This window comes from Orbicella faveolata, unplaced genomic scaffold (genome assembly GCF_042242905.1).
Source record: "Orbicella faveolata isolate gen_17 unplaced genomic scaffold, um_ofav_v1 contig_3, whole genome shotgun sequence".
NCBI lineage: Eukaryota > Metazoa > Cnidaria > Anthozoa > Scleractinia > Merulinidae > Orbicella > Orbicella faveolata.
In genome coordinates, this window is record NW_028301558.1 from 19,950,229 (window position 1) to 19,970,910 (window position 20,682).

The following is a 20,682-nucleotide window of genomic DNA, read 5'->3' on the forward strand; positions in this document are numbered from 1 at the left end:
GGCTGTTCTCACTGAGAAAGTATAAATCTTGGCTTCATTGTTAGTAATAAAAATATCATTTCCATGAATGGAGCTTAAAAGATGTACACTTTTACAATGTAAGTGTCGATAACCATTTATTTTACTTTTCCACTTGAATCTACACATCTGCAAAACAACTTCTGGAAAAAAGTTTTAGTGTTAAACAAAACATTTTAAAAAAATAACTTTCAAAATTGCTGTGAATTTGGCAAACCATTTGCCTTAGTCTTCTCTCAGTTCTGTGGGACAAAAGGGGGTTGATGCAGAATGTGACTTCAGACTACAAGTAAGCAAATTGAGTGTGAGAGAAATTGCTTAGAGTTTAGCAACAAATCTGAAAACAAAATGTTAGAAAGATGCTTTGCAATTACAATCGCTGCTTGCCTTTGTTTTGCATATGCAACTGCTGGGCAGCTTGGGACTGGGTCATCCAAACATCACACTCTGTCTTTCTTGTATGAACCTTGCCTCGCGGAGAGAAACTGTGGCCAGTGTTTTGCTGGTATATGTTACCAAATCAATTTTGGGTAGCCTCTAAATGTATGCAAAGGATGGTGCCTACTGTTGCTAGTGCACACGTGCAGCCCATCACAAGGCATTCATGGCACACCACGCACACACCGGGTTTGAAGCTGACAAAATCAACTACACCACTAAAGTTAGAGCGACATTCTCTTACTGAGCGAATCAAGTTTATTGAACATGCACCAAGTCCAGGAGTGCTGAAAGAGCAATACTGTGTATAGCGAAGCCACTGGCTGCCAAAGGCTTACCACGGAAAACCTAGTACCACATATGGCTCTTACATATAATTACAAAGACTGTCAATGGACCTTTTCACTGATGTCAAGCCATATCAACACTTTCGTATCTCATGTACAAAAAAAACCTTCCATAGATCAATTTATTGCACTGAATTTAGAAAATGTATGAAGTTTCATGAATATCAGTCGCAAACTTGCAAAATTATGAACCCCCAAACAAGGCAATTTTTTTTTTAACAAAAAATGTCTGTCAGGGGACAACACTTGCCTGCTGACACTTCTTTGTAAAAATTGCCAAGTTTGGGGTCCCATACTCTCCTGAGTTTGTATGATTAAGAGTGGCGAGGCTTAGTTATTAGTTTGAAATATGAAAGCATTGGAAAAGTGTGACAAAAAGGTCCATGCAGTTATCAGTACATAAAAAGAACTAGTGAGAGTTAATAAGACTTTTAGGCCAGGTAATAATAATTGTATGGTTCTTACTAAGATTTTTCTTTTCATTTTCCACCAGCCAGCTGGGCATTAGAGAGGTTAAGCATGACATTAACGGCAGACGGGAAACGGCAGAGATAACTTCTGATTTTGAGTTCTTTTCTTCTAATCCGTAAATAATGCACACAAAAATGGAATAACGTCCGTTACTATTCATTGTAAATACAAATAATTTCACTCTACTGTACACACAGCTGAAGAGAGACGGCGCAAGTTTCATTTTTGCTGTTTGCCGTTTGCCGTAAACACCATGCTTAACCTCCCTATTAACTCGTGTCACCCTGGTAAAAAAACGGATTTATCCAACCTCTAGCTGTGCAAGATTCGGTTTTGCTGATTTGTTTGAGATATTAAATTTTCTGCATGTTAGGTGAAGGGATAGCTAGCAAACCCAGACATTTTTAAAGCAGCATGAATCCACCTCAAATTGCTGTGTACTTAGAGAAAGGTGTCTTTGGATCCAGCTGAGTTCTGGATGCTAAATCGTCAGTTAGGACACACTCAAATCACTTTGTCTAAGGGGAAAATGTCATGCAACATACGGTAACCATGACAGCCTGGGAAAAGGTAGTATGACTGACTACACAGGATCTGGCCTAGTGGGACAAAATATGACAGTTCAATCACTTTAGTAGGAAGTTAGTAGTTTGAGGGTTGGAATATAAACAATAACAGACAGCTTTAAAACTCAGCCTAACTTCTTTTTATCTAATATTGTTAAAAGTAAGTAGTTCACATTGGATAACTCCAAAGAAAACAGGTTTCAAAACTTGAAAAGCAGTGAATAAATAGTGTTTAACATAAAAGAATAACTGATAACTTGACCAAACCAGTTTGATACCTTCTGTGAACTCTACAAGGAAACCTTTTCCTAATTCTCGTCATATTCATTTGGTAAAAAACAATGTGATATACATGTGCATACAGCACTGTACGTAACAAATAGTATGATATAAAAGTCAGCTACAGTGGAACCCTGCTTTAATGTCACCCCCTAGATATGGTCACCTCATTAAATATTAGTCACTTCATTTTGTCCCTGCAAAACACCCATACATTCTCTTATAAGAAAACCCAATTAATGGGGCTAAACTGTTAATACGGCCAACAGCCACATTTTGAAATACCAACCCAGATAATCCTTTATAATTTTACCCCATTTATATGGCCACTCCAACCAGTAATGTTCAATAAATTGTTCATTTTTCCTTTGTTAATATTGTATGAATTGATTGAAGTTTCAATTTTTCTAAAGTTATATCTGCACTCTGGATGCTAGTTATTAAAGTCTTGATATATCTGTTAAGAGTCACTCAATTTAGACCAGTCATGAGGATTGATCCGTTAATCCGGTGACCCTGTTGATATGGCCAACTTTTCATGGCCCATTGGTGACTATATTAATGGGGTTCCACTGTATTTACCAAGTCTGACTCAACTTAATCTGTGATGACTTTTTCCCATGAAAGGAGAAAGTTCTATCTTAGTTCTTGTGAATGGTGTGACCAGAAAAGAAGTAACTGGAGAACCTATGGCATTACATTAGAACCACAATGTGGTTTTAAGATCTTGACAAATTATGTGAGTGACTGTCACACAATCTCGGCACTAATCGTGTCACTCAATCATGTAGCAATACGTGCCACACAAGCTCATCACAAATGTCACAATCCTGTCAACTAATGCAACACAACCTTACCACAAAATCACATTGCATTGTCACACAACCTTGCCACAAGTCATCTCACAAACTTATAACAAATCATGTCACACAATCTTGCAACTGATTATGTCAGTCACACAAGGGGTGGTTGCTGCATGGGTGACTGTCCAACTGGTGCTTGACCCAGCGATGGTTGTTGTCCCATAACTGACTGCCCTTGCATTGGAGATGGCTGTTGTTGTGTTGGGTAGGGCATGTGTGATAAGCCTTGTTGCTGAGGTGGCTGTCGGTAAGGATTGTATCTTTGTGTTTGTTGTTGTGAGGGGTAGCCTGCCATCATGCCTCCTGATGGCATTCCTCCTGAGGTAGGTGGCCCATATCCAGGGTGACTGTGTGACAATGACTGCTGTTGTTGAGGCATCTGTGATACAAAAATGGCTGAGTTGGATAGAGATAACAAATATGACCAGAAAACATACAATTGACAACATGTAGGTAGGAAAGCCAGAACAATAAGGAAGTAAATCATCCAAAGAATAATACCTGTCCTGTACAACACCCAAATGAGTCCCAGGAGGGCACAACTTGGGAATAAGCACGTACAGCTGTATTAGTGTGACTGGGAAGTGTAAATGAATTAACCACTACTGAGTCTTTACATACATGTCAGTAGGTACATCAAACCTCATCCAAATAGTATCCAGAACATGTAAATGAAATTGATGCTACAACAATTATTTCACATGAACATTACAACCCTGCGTTAGACCTCTTGGGATCCCCCAAAAACTCCTTAGTAAGTAGCGTACCACATATAGGCAACACAAAGTCTTTAACCAGAAAAAGTCAACGTAAAATCACAAATTTGAAGCCCCAAAAGGGCTTTGCACTTGTTACATGTACTGCAGTTACAACTGAGTACCTCACCCTAGGAATCGTATTAATATTTATAATAATTAAAGCTAAAAAACAGTCTTGACTACCAATGTTCAAAAAGAGATCTTCAAATGAGCAAGACAAAGAGTCAATGTACATGTAAATTATGTACTAGATAAGAGAGTTAGTTAAGAGTTAGCCGAAACATCTTGCTAAAATATACAAGTCAGTGACAAAAAAACCGGCACTTTTATCGATTATGTCATTTCCTAACTACATTTACACTGTACTCAAGTTTTAAATGCATATGTACTACAGTTGAGTTGCAATATTAAATCAACTTCCAAACTAATATGATTCTTTCAGTCTTTTCAGCACCTGTGAATTTGCTAGAAGCTGAACTGCTAGCAACTGAACTGATTTTCCTGATTCGTGCTACCTGTCTGCCTTGTAACCTAATGAAATTATAAGGAGAAGTTTGGTATTGAAAATCTACTGACCTGCTGAGGTGCTCCTTGTCTGAACTGCATCTGTCTCTGCTGCATCATGTATTGCTGAGATTGTTGTTGATTCTGTGACATCATGTGTTGGCCCATGGGTGGTGCATGAGACTGAATAGGCACCTGAGGTGGTAAATTCCCCATTGGTCCTGACATTGTGGGCGGCGCAACGGATCGGCCTGGTTGGCTTTGAGAAGGGTTACCTGGGTAGCCCATGTGGTTCTGTGCTGTCATTGGCGGATGCTGCAGTTGTGGAGGTGACGACGTTGACTGTCCCATCCCACCAACTGAGCTAGCACTGTACCCAGCTGTGCTAGGACCACTCATTCCTCCAAGTTGTGGAGGCATGTTGGATTTCAAAGGATCGTTCATTCCAGAAGGCATTCCAGCTGTCAATCCTGGTGCACTTGGCATCATGTCTGTAGATGAGCCTGAGTTTGATGTCATGTCAGGTAGCCCTGGCTGAAGCATGCCAGACCCAGAAGGTGGCGTCACTGATGTTGGAGGTGTCTTCATACTGGGACCACTTTGTGAGCCAGGAGCCTGTTCAAAGAAAGAGCCAGTGATAAGAAGTAAAGTTTTACCATTACAAGTGATATCACAAAGAGATGGTAGACCTATACATCGACATCATCAAAGACCCTTGGTTAGCTCGCCAGATGCTTGACTGACACAGCATGACATGCTAGAGTCAATAAGAGAAGAGAAGACTAACTAAAGACACCAATAGAAGGCACTTCAAGAAAGTGTAGATCAGTATACTATCAATCAGTGACAAAAGTGTTGAGACACTTCACAGTGAAATTCAATTTTTGAGCATCTTAGAAACATCCCCCCCCCCCCCCCCCATTTCCCCCCAAATAATGTTGATTTTTCTATTCCTAAGACTGCACAGACTAACAGAACCGGTCCTCCACAACATTGAATTGGGGGCTGGGGGTATCAGAGAATTAACGCCAGGTGCAAGTGAAATAGAATAAGAGGTTACATGTAAATATTGAAAAGCGTTAGTTTAGATTGTAAAGCATCACTTTATATTTTTGCTAAAAATCAATTGTCACAGTCAATCATGGAGCAGACACCTTACTCAGGCCTGAGCATATAGCCAGAGTTTTGTTCTTTCTCTTAATTTAATGTGGCTCCACAAAATGATGTGTTGTAACCAAGCAATTTTTGGTGGAAAGAACAAAAGTACTATTCACAGTCTAGTTACGATCATTCTGCTGAAATGGAAACAAATTATTGCATTACAAATTATTCACATACAGGAATGGTGTTCTGCATGCTTTGGGTGGAATCGGCCAGTGTGGCTAGGTACACTAGATTACGATGCAACAGCTGTTGATATCTGTAAACAAAAGTAAAGGGCATAATGGTCAATGATTAACACCTACATGTACATCAACAACAAAAGATAAAGTTTTAGTGAGATTCAGACCACCTTGCCACACCACTGAGACTTATTGCTGCTTCCAAAGGACAAACAACTCAGAGATTTGCTTAATCCCCCTGTTTGAGCTGCAAGTCCATCAAAGTTTAGCCCTCTGACATACTACCAGATCACCCTAGCATTTCGCAGGTACCCACTTATACACCTGCATGGAGACAGGCAATGTGATCTACATGCAATTCAGTGACTTAACAAAGAACTCAACTCAGTGACCCTAGCCAGTTCTGAAACCCAGACTGCCTGATTAAGAGTCAAACATGCATGATAGCCATCAAGGACGCTACACACTGATAACAATGCCCAATGCATCGGACAGAACAAAACACAGTAAACAAAAAAACTTGGTTTGGTTAGATTGTGCTCACACGTCCAAGTCCAACAATGGTTTCTCAACAAATATGTAGCCACTGTGGCTAATCTGGCTCTCCTTACAAGTTTACCCAGAGGCTTTGACTCTTGGGTACTTATCAAAAAGATCATGGCCTCTGGAAAAATGATTACACTAATTCCCTAAAATTCAGGCTGGGTTGATGTTACATACTGTGTGCATTCATAAGCCTTTCCTTTACTTTGGTAGTCCACAATAGCCTGCAGCAAAGAAGACATAATTTAGTCCAGAGACAATCCAATCATTCTGTACATGTATGAATTCAAAATAAGTTTCTGATCTTTTTCCTCTCTCAGGTAGGTAACCCAAAATTACTCAAATGCATGCAGAAGTGCTAGCACAAAAGAAAGAGGGTACAGCAGGTAATGTTTTTTAAATTTAATTTATAATTTGCAGTTTTTTATAGGAAAAGGGCAGACATTTTTTCAGAGTTTTCAATCAAATTTCAAATCTGTACAAACTCCCACAGAGCTCCTACAAACTCTTACAGGGCCATAGCAAGAACAAAATTATGACTGAGGCAATGCCCATGGTTAAATTCTCCTTCTCTGATGTATTTAGCAGTGTTTTACTTTTGCCCTTCGAAAAAAAACAATTTAAGTGACAAAAAATAACTGAAGCAAGTGCCTCAGTTTGCCTCATACTGGCTACAGCCCTGTCTTATAGTATGCTTTTGTGGTTTCGGTCACCTTGAATGTTCCAAATAAAACCTCTGGTCTCTGCACCAGGTTATAAAAAAACACCAAGTGAACATTCTACAGTTGTGTGACTATGTTTGACAGAAGCTTTACAGAAACAACTGATGAATTACATAAGGTGCCATATGTACCTGAATAAGCTGGGAATTTTCATCCAGAAGCTGAAAGAAACAAATTATATATACCATTAAACATGCATCTCTTCAGATTATTTCTTTAGACCAATTTACAACACATTGGTCTTGTGCTGTAACTCTAATAGAAATTGAGTACTAGACTTGTGATATCTACATTTGCAGTCCAGGGAAATCCTGCTGTGAAAAGGACTGCTGTAGGTGACTGATGCCACAGCAAGCCGAGTAGAAGCCATGTGGAAACCTTCAGTTGTCAACAAATAGTACTTTTCAGGACTACTCTCGTGCAGACAAGAGTGCACTACACTACATGTGACTAGTAATATTCATTTTGGTTCAAATCATTTACATGTTACCACACCTATTACTACCCTTGATGGCACAAAAATGAACATGGAGCAGGGCTGAGTATGTTTGATGGACCCTTGATGTTACAAATGAACTTGCCTATAGTTGCTACAATTCACTCAAAAGGGAAGAAGTTTGTTACAGGTGTGAAGATCAAGGCTACAGGTGACTCAATACTTAATGAGAGCCCTGTAGATGATGACATAAATCTATGTTGTATCACATTACATGGGCACAGTACCACAAGATGGACCCTACTGTATGTAACTCACCATCAGAGTGCAAAGGAAATTAATTTTTGGGCTTGTAACCATAATGTAATAGCCAGAAAGTTATTCCCACTAGCCCCCAGAATTTCATCTCTTACAGTACTTCTGTGATATGAAATTCCTCAAATATTTTCCTAAGAAACTTCATTTGAATGTTCACCAGGCAAGTGAAAGACAGAATCCACTACCCTAGCTATAAAGGTTATCAGACACCAGCCGCTTTCTTTGCCTGCTGACCATACTAATAAAATCAATTATTATGTGTATTTCTGAGGTTTAACAAGTGAGTGGCTCTCTTTTTTTTTAAGCTCTAGTCTCAACAGAAACATTCTATTGTTAATAATCCCACAGCAGCCTGCCACGATGCCAAGCGCTGATTGGTAGATTTGAAATGGCCTGCATGCATTGAATTCCTTTGGTCACTGAGTTTGACACCGATCATATTGAGAAAGCTGTATTCCTGATTTCAGCATTGATTTTCTCGGAAAATGTTGAAGGGATGAAGCTATCAAATTCAGCAAAGAGATAGAGAAAAATCTCATCAATCAACAACCATGGCCATTCAGGTGAGATTTTCAGTATTTTGGCATTAATTCCAGTTTGAAGTGGAGGAGGTCGCATCTGGCAGCCGCCATGTTGTAAGCCTTGTCTCCCTCTCTTGTCTTACTGGTCTCCAGCCAAAAGTAATTTCGTAAAAAGATGCCTCAGACGGCCCAGGAAGGCGAAAAAACACCACACATGAGTCGATTAACGTTTCATTTAACCATATTGAGATGTTCAAACCGAGATGTATATTAGATATGCAATTTACAGAGCTTTATTCATAACCCTCATAGATTCTGTTTGTTTCACATTTATTAAGCTCGAACACATAGAGTGGTCTGCCTGTGGTATTGCTAATTGTTTTCAGGCTTTTGAAACCATTTTGTCAATCGGGTACATTACTCTATCCCTGTTTATTCTACAGCAAACTTTTTGTTTTAACAAACTGTCGGTAACCTGTCAGTGGACTGTCGGTAGCTTGTTGGTAACCTGTCGGCTGACGGCTTACCGACAGTCGGTTTCGGGAGCTATTCTTCACAATTACCCAAGTTTAATTCAGAGATTCCAACCCTCCTGATTTGATCAGGAGACTCCCGATCTGATGTGTTGCCTCCCGCTCTTATCAAATTCTCCCGATTTATAATAAAATTGTGAAAACAAGGGAAAAAAGGCTAATCTTAAGTATTTTTTTTGCGATGTATTACACTTTCTTCTCATATCATCTCACCCAGTCTCTCGCCGCGTGTTGTGCAGACTCATCAGGCCAGCAGTCTTACTCCATTTAGCAGCTCCAAAATGCAGGAAAAGGCATTTAAGAAAACCTAAATTTGCAAAATTTCCTGGTGAGCATGGCCCCGCACCCCCCTTGAGGCTGCCGCCTCCTGTGCTAAAAGAGTCTCCCTATTTTCCTTCAAAAGGGGTTGGAATCTCTGTTAATTTCCAACAACAATTCAGTCCGTGCGCGATTTTGTTTAGGCGTGGAGTTATAAATACTGCTTAATATGTAGCGAAATAATCGGAAATTGAAATTTAGTAAGAACTGTCTAACAATTAGATTATTCGCTATCGATTTCTATGAGGTAAATCAGGAAATCTCGAGCTAATAATCTAAGTTTAGCTCTATTTTTTTAGGAGCGAGCGGAGTTGCGGAGTATATAAATATTTTTGTAAGCCCAAGAGCTTACTTTAGGAAGGCTTATCCTTGAAAGGACTTTTACAACTAAGATTTGAGGGACTGATTTCCAGGTGGGTTTAATCCCTTGTCAAGAATAAAAGCTAACAGAATGAAGTTGAAATGAATTTGAATAGGGAATCATCCGTCGTCGATGAACCAATGTCAAAAATTGTTAGATTCAGCCCCAAAACTCAAGCAAACTACACAGTTTTACCACTTACCGATTGAACTGTTTGTTGACTTGGTTCTGGACGCTGCCGTCCAGACACAAATGTCATCGACATGTTTTCGTCTTTCTGTTTTCTGACAGTGGAATGGTCTTCCTCGACTACCAAGAACACTACTTTGTTTAACTGTACGCAGGTGTCTCAATCCCTATTACGACTCTATGTAAGCTGACTTGAAAAATACCTCACTTCACGCGACGCCAAACACAATATGGAGTGAAGGGAATCGAAATGAACAGATAAAAAAGTTTCCCCGAATCATGAACCCCCCCCCCCCCTTAAGGTTTACAACGAACAAAAGCAACAATCAAGCCTCACCGGCTTCCCGGGGGAACTTTCATATGAAAAGGACGGGGGTGCTCGTGGTACCTTTTAGGCGTTAAAAAAGCGGTTTTCCAACCTTTTAGGGTGTTCAACCTGAAAAGTTCCACAGCGGAAGCTTTTACGGTACCTTTTACCGTATTGAGCCGACAAAATATGGCAGGAGATGAAGTGCTGTTTTACAATTGGTACCTCTTAGGCCGAAAAATTTCAAGGGACGCCCACAAAGCAGGATCTTGGTACCTCTTATTTGGGGTTCTTTTCAAAATTCCGGCGAATACCCCCGTCCGTTTTTATATGGGAGTCACCCCCCTCCCCGAGACCGTCATATGGTTTACGGTGCTGCGAAAATGAGCAAGACTTTTGTAAGAAAACGTTTAAAAAAAGCAGTTTTTCCCTGGAAATATTGCGAGTGATATCAATATTCCACTCCATCATGGAATCCCTGTGTCAAGACGAGGAATATCCGGGGGGACTCCCATATAAAAAGGACGGGGATGCTCGTCGGACGTTTTGAAAAGAACCCGTAAGAGTTACCAAGATCTCGTTTCATGAGCTTGGCTCCTAAAAGGTACGCCGAGCACTCCGTCTTTTTTATATGAGAGTTCAACCTGGGAATATGAAAGTTACAATTGCGGCATCGGAGGCCCTCTAGATGTCTCTAAACAGAACACACACGAAATAAATCATCGTGTAATTTGGACGCGGAATCGATTATTGCCCGAACAGGGTAACCAGTAGGCTCGATTTCCGCCGCTCTCTCGTGTCTGGTCTACGTTCCTTTCCCGAACAGCGGCTGGTAATCGAGCCAAGGTAACCAGGAAAATCACGTTTATTACGTACACGGTCATCATTTCTGGGTTATAGAGAAAGGGAATTGAAGGTGCCAACAACTAGAGCCAAATCTGTACTTTGTATGGACGCTTCTGTATAATAGGCAGTTCACGTGATCCCAGAGAAACCTGAGGGGATTAATGATTTTTGGAAACAACCGTAATCCAAGGCTTTTTTCCAAAATCAGCAAACCAAACGAAATATCACTGAATAGCTATGCAGGCTAACTATCGCATGAATCATTTTACAGTACAATGAATCAATTTTTTTTGCAATCCCAAATGGGAATCTGCTTCATAAAAATTAGCGCGTTTAGCGGGGCTTGCTACTTTTTAATGTGAAAACATAGGAAAATTAAGCTAGAATGCCGGATCAAGGTATACCAGGGACAGTATAAAACACTAGCCATTTGACAAAGCTTGTTGATATTTCACCACTTTTTTGACATCGCTTTGATAGCTTTCGTTTCAAATGGCTAATCAAAATAGAAGAATTACGAAAGGCAAGAAATTTGCTTTCTCCTGGGGCTTCCTCCATTATCACAGGAGAAGCTTTGTGACTTTGTGACTTTGTGACTTTGTGAGTAAAAGGATCTACAGCCTGATTACGTCGATTACTGGGAGTGTACTACACTTTGGCGAACAGCTGATTGACACACCACAGAGTCTCCATGACACATAACGCTAGGTAAGTTTTTATTAGTTTGGAATGAGGACTTCAATCCAGTCATCAGTTAACTGATCTCCAGAGCTAATCATAAGTATACTAACAGCTTTAAAAATGCTTCTGTAGTTTGCCTCTTCTAGATAACGTTCATCTTTAGACGTAACTACACTGTATAACTAAAAGTCCGCTATCTTGGCACGTGATTGGCACGTGATTACCACTAAAGTAAACTTAGTATACATGTAACAATATGTTTTCAATCTAAGCTTCGTAAAGAACCATATTGGTAAAATCTACTGCCGTACACAACAGGGTTTAAACAATAACGAGGTATACGAAAATAAGTTGTGTAACTTTGAAGTAAGATTGGAACTGAATTTAGTACAGTGCTGAGTTCGTTTGAGCGCACTATATAACTACTTAAACTTGTTACTTGTAATATAGTGTGGTAACAAATAAGTAGTATAGGACGCTTATAGGGGCGGTAACCAATCAGAAGGCCGTGCATATCATTAAAAAAGGCTCTCGACCAATCAGAGGGCCGGATTTGCTCATGAATATATTCATGAGTTAGGGGGTTATCAAAATATGCGTCTGCAGTGACGTCACAGGTCAGCAGTCTTTTGCATCCCAGGTCACGCGCGTGCCCAAATAAGGGCAACATGTCCAAATAAGGAGAAATATGAAATCGAGGTTGTGACGCGCATGTCCAAATAAGGCGATAGCCAATCCATGAGATCGAGGTTGTGACGTGCATGAAATCGAGGTTCGGATGGGAATAAAAGGGTTTGCGTGAGTGTCGAGTGAGTATTGTTGTTTTGAGCTAGGCGACTAGAAGATGTCTTCAGAGGAGAGCGAGACGAAGGTGGAGGTTTCTGAAGAGGAGAAGATAGAAGAACTTGCTGCGAGGGTGATGGATGCTGTTCATGACGGTATTCTTGGAAAGATAATGAAATGCGCCGTTTCTCACGCTATGGATGTCCTCCTGAAGAAAGAGGTGACGAAGCTGACGGATGAGGTGATGAGGTTCAGAAAAATGCTGTCTGAGAAGATGCTTGCTGACCAGTCCATCTCGTTTAAAGACCCTGTGTGTTTGGAGAAGTTGCCGGAGGGATTTGAGGACGGATGGGAAGCGTGGAAGAGCAGTTGGGACAACAGAGACGAGTTGGCGTACCGAGCATTTGTCAAACAAATTGTAAAAACACCAGAATCAGAGGAGTGAAAAAACATTTTTATTCATGCCTGTAACAAAAACTAATAAAGATCCTTTAACGAGAGAATGTACATGGTTTGTTGCGTGATTTTTTCATCGTCTCTATAGGGAATAAAAAAAGAAAAAATTTAATGCCCCGACCAGGAATCGAACCTGGGTCTTTGAGGCCACAACTCAACGTCTTAACCATTAGACCATCGAAGCGCTTACCTCTTTAGGACTTGGTTTTGGGGTTGTCATCGGGAGGCAGTCCGAAATTCACGGCTTTGCAATGAGGGCAGAGTCTTTCCGAGGGTTTCAACCGCTCAGTGTGGAGGGCTTTACAGGTTCCGTGAAAGAATTGGTCGCAACAGGGTGTCAGGAAGTAGTCTCTGATACTGTGTTTGAAAGTGTATCCTTCCTTGCACCATAGACATTGAGGGTTAGGAAATCGAGACATGGAGTCTGAAAATAGAACAAAACAACTTTTTATTGGTCATTCCACTTATTACAGGGTGGGACGTGTGCACGGTCCTATTGACCGGCGCCCTCTTTTTCTTCGGGATATCAATCAATAAACGATTATTATAGTACTTTCAACCATTGTGATCAAGTAACGATGCGAGCCATGATCGACGCGGAGGACAAATTACCCAACGTGTGAAAAAAGAAATGTGAATTAAAAATGGGCGGGGCGAGGTTTCGATCCTCGGACCTCTGGGTTATGAGCCCAACGCGCTTCCACTGCGCCACCCTGCCTTTCTTAGAAACTGAAAAAATAATGTGAAATAAAAATCGGAGTGTGTTTTTTACAAAAACTGTGTCTGTCTTTTTCTTAGTTTGGGGCCTGTCCATGAATCAGTATGGCTTCGGCGACTCCTCGTGGGTATTCGTCGATCCATTGAAAGAACTTGCAGGTACGCTTGGGACACTTGAGATAGAGCCTGTCTGGGTTGGACTGGGAGTGGGAGGTGGCTAAGACCAGGGACTTGCTGCATAGACATCGGAAACGAGCCGGGTCGATGTTCCTGTAGCAGGGGTGGGTCTGTTCTTCGACGCGTCTCAGGTAAGTGTCCACCTCTTTGACGCCACAGGTCACATAACACTTGGTGTAGAATCTGGAAGAGGGGCATCGGTAATATTCCCAGGTACCACCGTCTGGGGTTCGCACGCTTCCGTATGTCAGGGGTACCATGCAACGTGGGCAGATGGAATCTTGTGGTTTCAGTTGGTTCAGGAACTGATCGGGGTCGAATTCCTCCAACACTTGGACTTCGGTGAATTCTCCTCGGTCGTCCACTTCAGGGGGTACTTCTACGAGGTCGTCTTTCTTGAATTTGTCGAGTCCCATGGCTTCCAGGACTTGCATGGTTCGAGGAGGTGAGTCTCTGATCACGGTCATGCATCCGCCTTGAATGGCAGGTAGCTTTGAGTCTGTGAAGATAGAGAACGAGTTAGTATCCCAACAAGGTGTTTTCACGTCGCATGGTTTCTAGGATGTGGGTGGTTTTTCGCACGTTCTTGGGGGGTCGGTCTTTGCCTTCGCTTGTCATGGTTACTTTTCATTTGGCTTTTGACTTCTTGGCGTTGGATCGAAAAGGCGCTCCAGGGTCGCGAGAAGCCTTTGAGAGGGACGGTGGTCCAACTGACTGAGTCCGGGGTGATTTCTTTGAAGAGGACGCGTTCGTTGAAACGGAGTCTGGCACGAGGTTTTTTTGAATAACCATCTATCTAAAGTGGATTGTAGTTGTTTACCTCCTACTTCTCTTTCCACTCTCTTGGGTAAGAGCAGTTCCAGTTTCTTTTTGGACAATTTTTTCTTTTTCCTGACGGGTTCGACGTGTGAATCCATGACGACTTCTGCTGAAAAGTGACTCGTGATGGAATGCGTTGTTCGACTTTATGGACGTTTTTGACCAATCAGTGACGTGTGGTGTGATGGGATCATGTGACGGTCTTCGTTCCGATTGGTGGGATCTGAAGTGGGCACGTGATCCGGGAAAGTACGGAGTGAAAGTGGATCCACGGTGCGGGTATAAAAGGATCCAGTTTGGACGCAGCGAGTCATTCTCGACTTGCTGTTGACGCGGTGATGACCTGTAGGATTTTGGATGAGAGAGACGTGCAAGAGATCCTTGAAGATCTTAGACAACAGTTGAATCGAGCTTCTGACGTAGTGGATACAATCGAAAAAGAAGGCGAAAGACCGTTACACGCTAGGATAATTGAATTGGAATTACGTCTTGTCTCTCCTTTGTACTATAGGCTCCAGAGGCACTTGATTGACTGGGGCGTTCGTAGTTGCTATCCTCATTTGTCGGGCTTGGAGATCACGAAGCGAGCGGATCGAGAAGGAAAGAAGTTTAACGAGTTTGTCTGAGGGGTGTCGAGATGACTTACTATAGCAACTCGAACCAGATTCGGGACCTCGTGGAACAGATCGTGGATTTGAAGGTACACACTTTAAGAGATCTCGACGCCATTCCAGATGCCAAGGTGGACCTGTACATTTTTGACAATCTCTTCGAACCGTTAGGTCAAATACCTGATAGTCTGTGGTCTTTTGAGCTCTTGATGAGACGTCGTCCTGACTGGGGTGGTACGATTTTGGAGATGATGAAGAAGAACAAACACGTGTTTTTGTTTTTCGGTGAGTGGTGTCGCGTGATGTACAGAAGTGGTAGCGGTCAATTCAAATTCGTTCCTTGTCGGGATCCCACCCTGGACGCCGAGCGGGCCTGTTTGATCGCCACGAATCACCTCACGTACAGGATGAGTGAGGCCATCCGTGATCTGTTTGAACCCTTGCGTTTTGCTCGTGACCTATCACGACGGGTGTTGGAGTCAGACGAGAGTCCCAGGGTGGCAGAGTTACTGACTTTCAGCAAGGGAGATTACAAGGAAACGTGTCTGAAGTTGGAAGAGTTGATCTACGATCTCATGCATCAGCGTAATCTGTGGAAGGATCGGTTTTTCTTCCGTGCCCTTGAAGCGGAGGAGGATGACCTGTGTGGTGAGTGTAGAGAGAGTATGCGACAAGCATTCTATGTGAAGGGGAACGAGGTTGAAGCCCTGAAGTGGAGACCCGGTAAAGGGGAATGTTGTTGGAGAAATTGTAAATATTATGCCATGGATACCTACGAGGAAGACTGTGATGATGAGTATGGACGAGATCTTAAGAACATGGAACATGTTGATTACTTTACAGATTCAGACTAAGTCTTTTCTTCGCCTTCTTTTTCGTGTTATCCAATCAGAGTCGATTTTTCGTAAGAACCAATCAGGCACGACGTTTTTTGTACCTATAAGAAAGTGTGAATAAAGAATTGGGTTCAAATCATTATGTCTCATGCTTTGAGTTGGTTGATCTCGAGAATGTGTACGGCCATAGCCGATCGATGGTGTTGGACGACCTTGTGTTCCAAGTGCACTAGTGTCTACGAGCGATACGGTCAGGGTGAACCCATCCCCGACCATTTCAGCGATTCGCCCTTGGAGGTGTTTGACTATACCGACGTCGAATCCAACGTGATGCGTTTTGTGGTTTATATCTTGTGGTTGAAACGGCAACCCGATTCATTTAAGAAGTATCTCGAGGTACGGGAGCAACGTTTCGAGTTGTGGAGACAGTGCGTGTACAAACTTTATCGACTATGAAGAAGAAAGGTCAAAAGAAGAAGCAAAAGCCGCTTTCGACCGGAAGGTTACTGGGACGGTATCGGGATCCTTCCAGACCCGGTAGTCTGGGCGGTCTGACGCGATTCGCCCAGACCAATAAGATCTCGGTACGACGTGCTCGCGAGGTCCTGCAACGGGATTTGGGGTACACGTTGCACAAACCCAGACGTCGTCGTTTTCCCACAGCACCTGTGGTGGTGTTCGGCATCGACGAGCAGTGGACGGCCGACCTGATCGAGGTGATCAATATTTCGAGGTACAATCGAGGGTATCGTTACCTCTTGACGGTGGTGGACGTGTTTTCCAAGCACGCCTGGGTCCAGCCCTTGAAGAGCAAGACGGGTAAAGCGGTGACGGAGGGCATGGCTAAGATCCTGAAAGGAGGTAGAAAACCCATCAATCTCCAGACGGACGACGGGAAGGAATTCTACAACAAGACGTTTCAGGATTTGATGAAGCAGAAAGGCATTCATCATTTTTCGACGCGCGGGGATACGAAATCCAGTGTAGTGGAACGGTTCAATCGGACCCTGAAAGAACGTTTGTACCGGTACTTCACCGTGAAGAATACGATGACGTATGTACCCGTGTTACAAGATCTGGTCCGAGGGTACAATCGATCGTATCATCGCAGTATCAAGATGGCTCCCGACCAAGTGACTTTAGCCAATAGTGAGGACGTGTGGGAGACTCTTTACGGAAAAAAGAAAAAAGGGAAATTGAAGAAACCGCAACTCAAAGTCGGGGATCGTGTGAGACTGAACAAGAAGTTCCGTCAATTCAAGAAAGGGTATTTACCCGGTTGGACCGAAGAGGTGTTTGTGATACGTCGAGTGCGTCCTGGGAAGGTCACCACGTACAAGGTGGAAGAATGGGACGGCACGGCGGTCGAAGGCACGTTTTACGCGCAAGATTTGCAAAAGGTGGACGTGAAAGACGACGATCTGTTTCGCATCGACAAGATCGTCAAACGAAAAGGGGATAAAGTCTTGGTGCGATGGAAAGGTTGGCCAGTCAAGTACGACAGTTGGGTGGATAAAAAGGGACTGTACGTGACCCAAAAGCCCAAGACGAAAAAATGAAAGACTTTTACGTGCAGTTGATGAGCAATGCCAGCACGAGCGAGTTCACGGACAACAAGGCCAACAGTTTCAAGAACCGTCTGCCGTATCCGCTCCTGTTTGAATCCGACAAGGAATGGAAAGTGGGATTGGCGAGCGTGTCTTACCCGATTCCTCCGTCACGACCGCATCAAGTACCCGTCCCTCAAGCGCACGACTTTGACGACGACGACTACGTGTTCGGTATGGAGTGGACCATTGAAACGTTCAGGTTGCTAGACGACGGGATTACGTGGCGTCCTTATCGATACCCCGTCACATTTGACGTCTACGGGAAGGAACTGAACCGCGTCCGACACAAAGTGACGAGTGGCAGATCTCTCATGCAATACCTCATCCATCGTTTTCACGAACGGCTGTATCATTACATGGATCATGCGGGTGAAAGTCTGCGAGCACCGAACGGGAAAAAATACTACCCCGTGTTCCGATGGGAGGGGAACGATTTGATTATCGACAACACCGACACGTTCCTCGACGAGTCCGGAGACAGACATCGTCCCAGAGTGTATTTTGGTTCTAAACTGGTCAAGAAGTTGGGTTTGATTCGAGAGGAATCGTATTACTCCGTTCACTTGGACGTGAATATGATCAAGATCTTTCCCAACGACAAAGTCCCGTCTGATTTCAAGAAAGACTGGACCGACCATAGCGACAATCGATCTCGCGAATTTTGGAGTATGCTCAGCACTGGGTCGTTACAGCTCAGTCCCTATTGCAACTGGCGCTTCAGTTACTTGGACGAGGAATACGCCAAGACCTATCGGGGAGTCGTCGTTCATCCGAACCTCCCTCCGCCTCGCAGTCCTATGTACCTGTATTCGAATGTGGGTCGTAGCACCATCACGGGGAATCGCGTGACGGATCTCTTGAGAGAAGTCCCCCACGACTCGCTCAAGACGACGTACGAACCGACTCAGATTCAATATAAACCCGTGCGCAGCAACGTCTTGGATATAGTGGAGGTGCAATTGGCCGAGAACGACGGAAGACTGGTGGACTTTACCTCGGGCGTGACGTCGGTGACATTACACTTTAAGTATGAATGAGTCTGTCGACGACTTTTACGTGCAACTGATGAGCAATGCCAGCACGAGCGAGTTCCCGGACAACAAGGCCCACAGTTTCAAGAACCGTCTGCCGAACCCGTTGCAGTTGAGAGAGTCGGGATGGAAAGTGGGTATCAGCGACCTCTCGTTTCCGTCCGCGACGCGTAAGATGGACTTGAAATATTCTCTTCTGTTTGAAATCTGGTGGATCGACATGGTGAACGCCTCCATAAACCTATACAGCCGGGTCTCTTCAGCGACGCGAGAGGGCGATTTAGAGTTCACGCCGAGGACCGGTACCGAGTTAATGAACATGATACGTGATCGATACCTGCGTAGGATGAGAGATCGAACGGATGCCGACGTGACGATGTACAAGAAAGACAGTCCCAACGAATTGCTGTACACGGTCATGCATCGGGCCGAACATGGAGAATGCGTCCTGGACAATTCGAGAACGTGCCTCAGCCTCCTGATCAACGGTAAACGCGTCTACCCGCAAATGAACATCGGCATCGAATTGGCCAAGAAGATGAAATGGGTCAAGATGGGAACCTTGCCAAACGGTCGACCGGGTTACGTCTTGGGACCTCACTTGAGGAAAGAATTTCCCAAGGAAGTCGTACCCACGGCCACGGACTTGATCATAGCTCAGAATGACGGGGACGAGACGTTTTACAAGATCGACCCCGACACCTTACATTTGAGTTGTTTCATCAATTGGGTGTTCACGGATTTGGATCGCAGTTACGAAGAGGCGTTCGGTCACGAGCGTCGTTCCTTGTTCGTGTATTCGAATGTGGGACAGAGTATGGTGACGGGAAATCAAGTCACGGACCTGTTGAAACAAGTGCGTTACGATCCGGACGTGATCGACCTTCAACCGAGACATATCCTATATCTACCGGTGCGCACGACCTTTTTGGACATTGTCGAGACGCAGGTATCTGAGAACGACGGACGACTGGTGGACTTTGCGTCGGGCGTGACCACGATCACGTTGCATTTCAAGAAAGGATGAGTAATTTTTACGTCAGCTTACCCAGTCACAGTGGTAAGAGCGAGTTCCCGGACAACAAGGCGAACCATTTCAAGATCAGGTTACCACGTCCCCTACGCCTGAATGGAGAAGGAGGGTGGAAAGTGGGAATGAGTAGCATCGCCATGCCGGATGCGCACGTGACGTTGCCTTCTTTCACCGCTTCTGAGGATAAAACCGTCTTGTCCTCCTTCGCATGGAGACGCGTAGAATCGAGTAGTTATTACAGGTTTGGAGAAGCTTACTTCGACACGGATGACCTCAAAGAGGTATTTTACAACGTGGACGGTGTCGGATTCATGAAATCCATGATCTCCTTTTTCACGCGACAACGCGTCTTCAAGTACTACGGACCCAAATTGGGATCCAAATATGTCACGAATGATGGGAAGAGAACCTACGTCAAGTTCAAGTGGGAAGGTGATGAACTGGTCACGGACAATGAAAACACCTATCGTCCGGTCATACATTTCCCCACGTTCCACGTCAATGTTGAACTGGCTTTAAAAATGGGATGGCTCAAAAAGAACAGCAGTGGTTACGAACTGGGACCTAACTTGCAGTTAGAACTTTTTGACGATGTCGTTCCGGACATTAGCGTCGTCGGGGACGTCCACGACAAGGACGGATCACCTGTCTTTTGGGGTGTCATCACAGATACAGGAGGAAATGGAGATTTTTTAAAACTCAGCATCTATTGCAATTGGCGTTTTCTAAACCTGAACAAAGCGTTCGAGGTGGTGGTGGGAAGCAGTTCGCGTTCCTTGTTCGTCTACTCGGACGTGTGTAGAAGTGGCGTGGTGGGAAATCAAGTCACGGATGTACTGAGAGAGGTCAACTTGATTAGAACAGGTGCGGGTGTTCAGTATTTCGAGCCTTACCACATTCAATATATTCCCGTGCGCAAAGACGTCATTGACATAATAGAGGTGCAAGTGGCTGAGACAACTGGAGAACTGGTGAGATTTGGACCTGGCAATACGATCGTGACGTTACACTTTAAGAAAGAATGATCGGTGGAACGTTGGTACGATTTCATCCCGATAAAATGAGGCAATCCGGAGACGGATTCGGCATGGCTTGGAGAGGTGTCAAGAAACGCGGTCCCGGCATTCTACGAGACTTTATCACCGAGACGGCCACGGAAGGTCTGAAAGGTTTAAATTCGGGCGGCAAGGGAGGAAAGCCCAATTGGAGAGGAGGTCTCGCCGGGGTCAAGAGAGGAGCGAAACGAG

At 43.7% G+C, this 20,682-nt stretch overlaps 3 protein-coding genes and 2 non-coding genes across 5 annotated transcripts; 2 read left to right on the forward strand and 3 right to left on the reverse strand.

Annotated features, from left to right (window-relative positions):
• Nucleotides 1-680: 680 nt before the first annotated feature.
• On the reverse strand, nt 681-9,686 carry LOC110061538 (uncharacterized). Its single transcript, XM_020768369.2, has 6 exons — nt 9,542-9,686; nt 6,984-7,013; nt 6,308-6,354; nt 5,583-5,664; nt 4,317-4,859; nt 681-3,361 (listed from the first exon to the last, which is right to left on the reverse strand). The coding sequence occupies exons 1-6, from the start codon at nt 9,602-9,604 to the stop codon at nt 3,074-3,076; spliced, it is 1,053 nt and encodes a 350-aa protein (XP_020624028.2). The 5' UTR covers nt 9,605-9,686; the 3' UTR covers nt 681-3,073.
• A 3,027-nt stretch (nt 9,687-12,713) lies between these two features.
• Nucleotides 12,714-12,785, reverse strand: Trnah-gug (transfer RNA histidin (anticodon GUG)). Its single transcript has one exon. It is a non-coding gene; the product is annotated as a tRNA-His (tRNA).
• A 462-nt stretch (nt 12,786-13,247) lies between these two features.
• On the reverse strand, nt 13,248-13,319 carry Trnam-cau (transfer RNA methionine (anticodon CAU)). The gene has a single exon. It is a non-coding gene; the product is annotated as a tRNA-Met (tRNA).
• A 1,540-nt stretch (nt 13,320-14,859) lies between these two features.
• Nucleotides 14,860-16,212, forward strand: LOC149106777 (uncharacterized). The gene has a single exon (XM_089298490.1). It carries the CDS (start codon nt 14,952-14,954, stop codon nt 15,777-15,779), a length of 828 nt encoding a protein of 275 aa, XP_089154616.1. The 5' UTR covers nt 14,860-14,951; the 3' UTR covers nt 15,780-16,212.
• A 1,015-nt stretch (nt 16,213-17,227) lies between these two features.
• LOC149106778 (uncharacterized) lies at nt 17,228-18,408 on the forward strand. Its single transcript, XM_089298483.1, has one exon. The coding sequence runs from the start codon at nt 17,317-17,319 to the stop codon at nt 18,406-18,408; it is 1,092 nt and encodes a 363-aa protein (XP_089154609.1). The 5' UTR covers nt 17,228-17,316.
• Nucleotides 18,409-20,682: the final 2,274 nt, after the last annotated feature.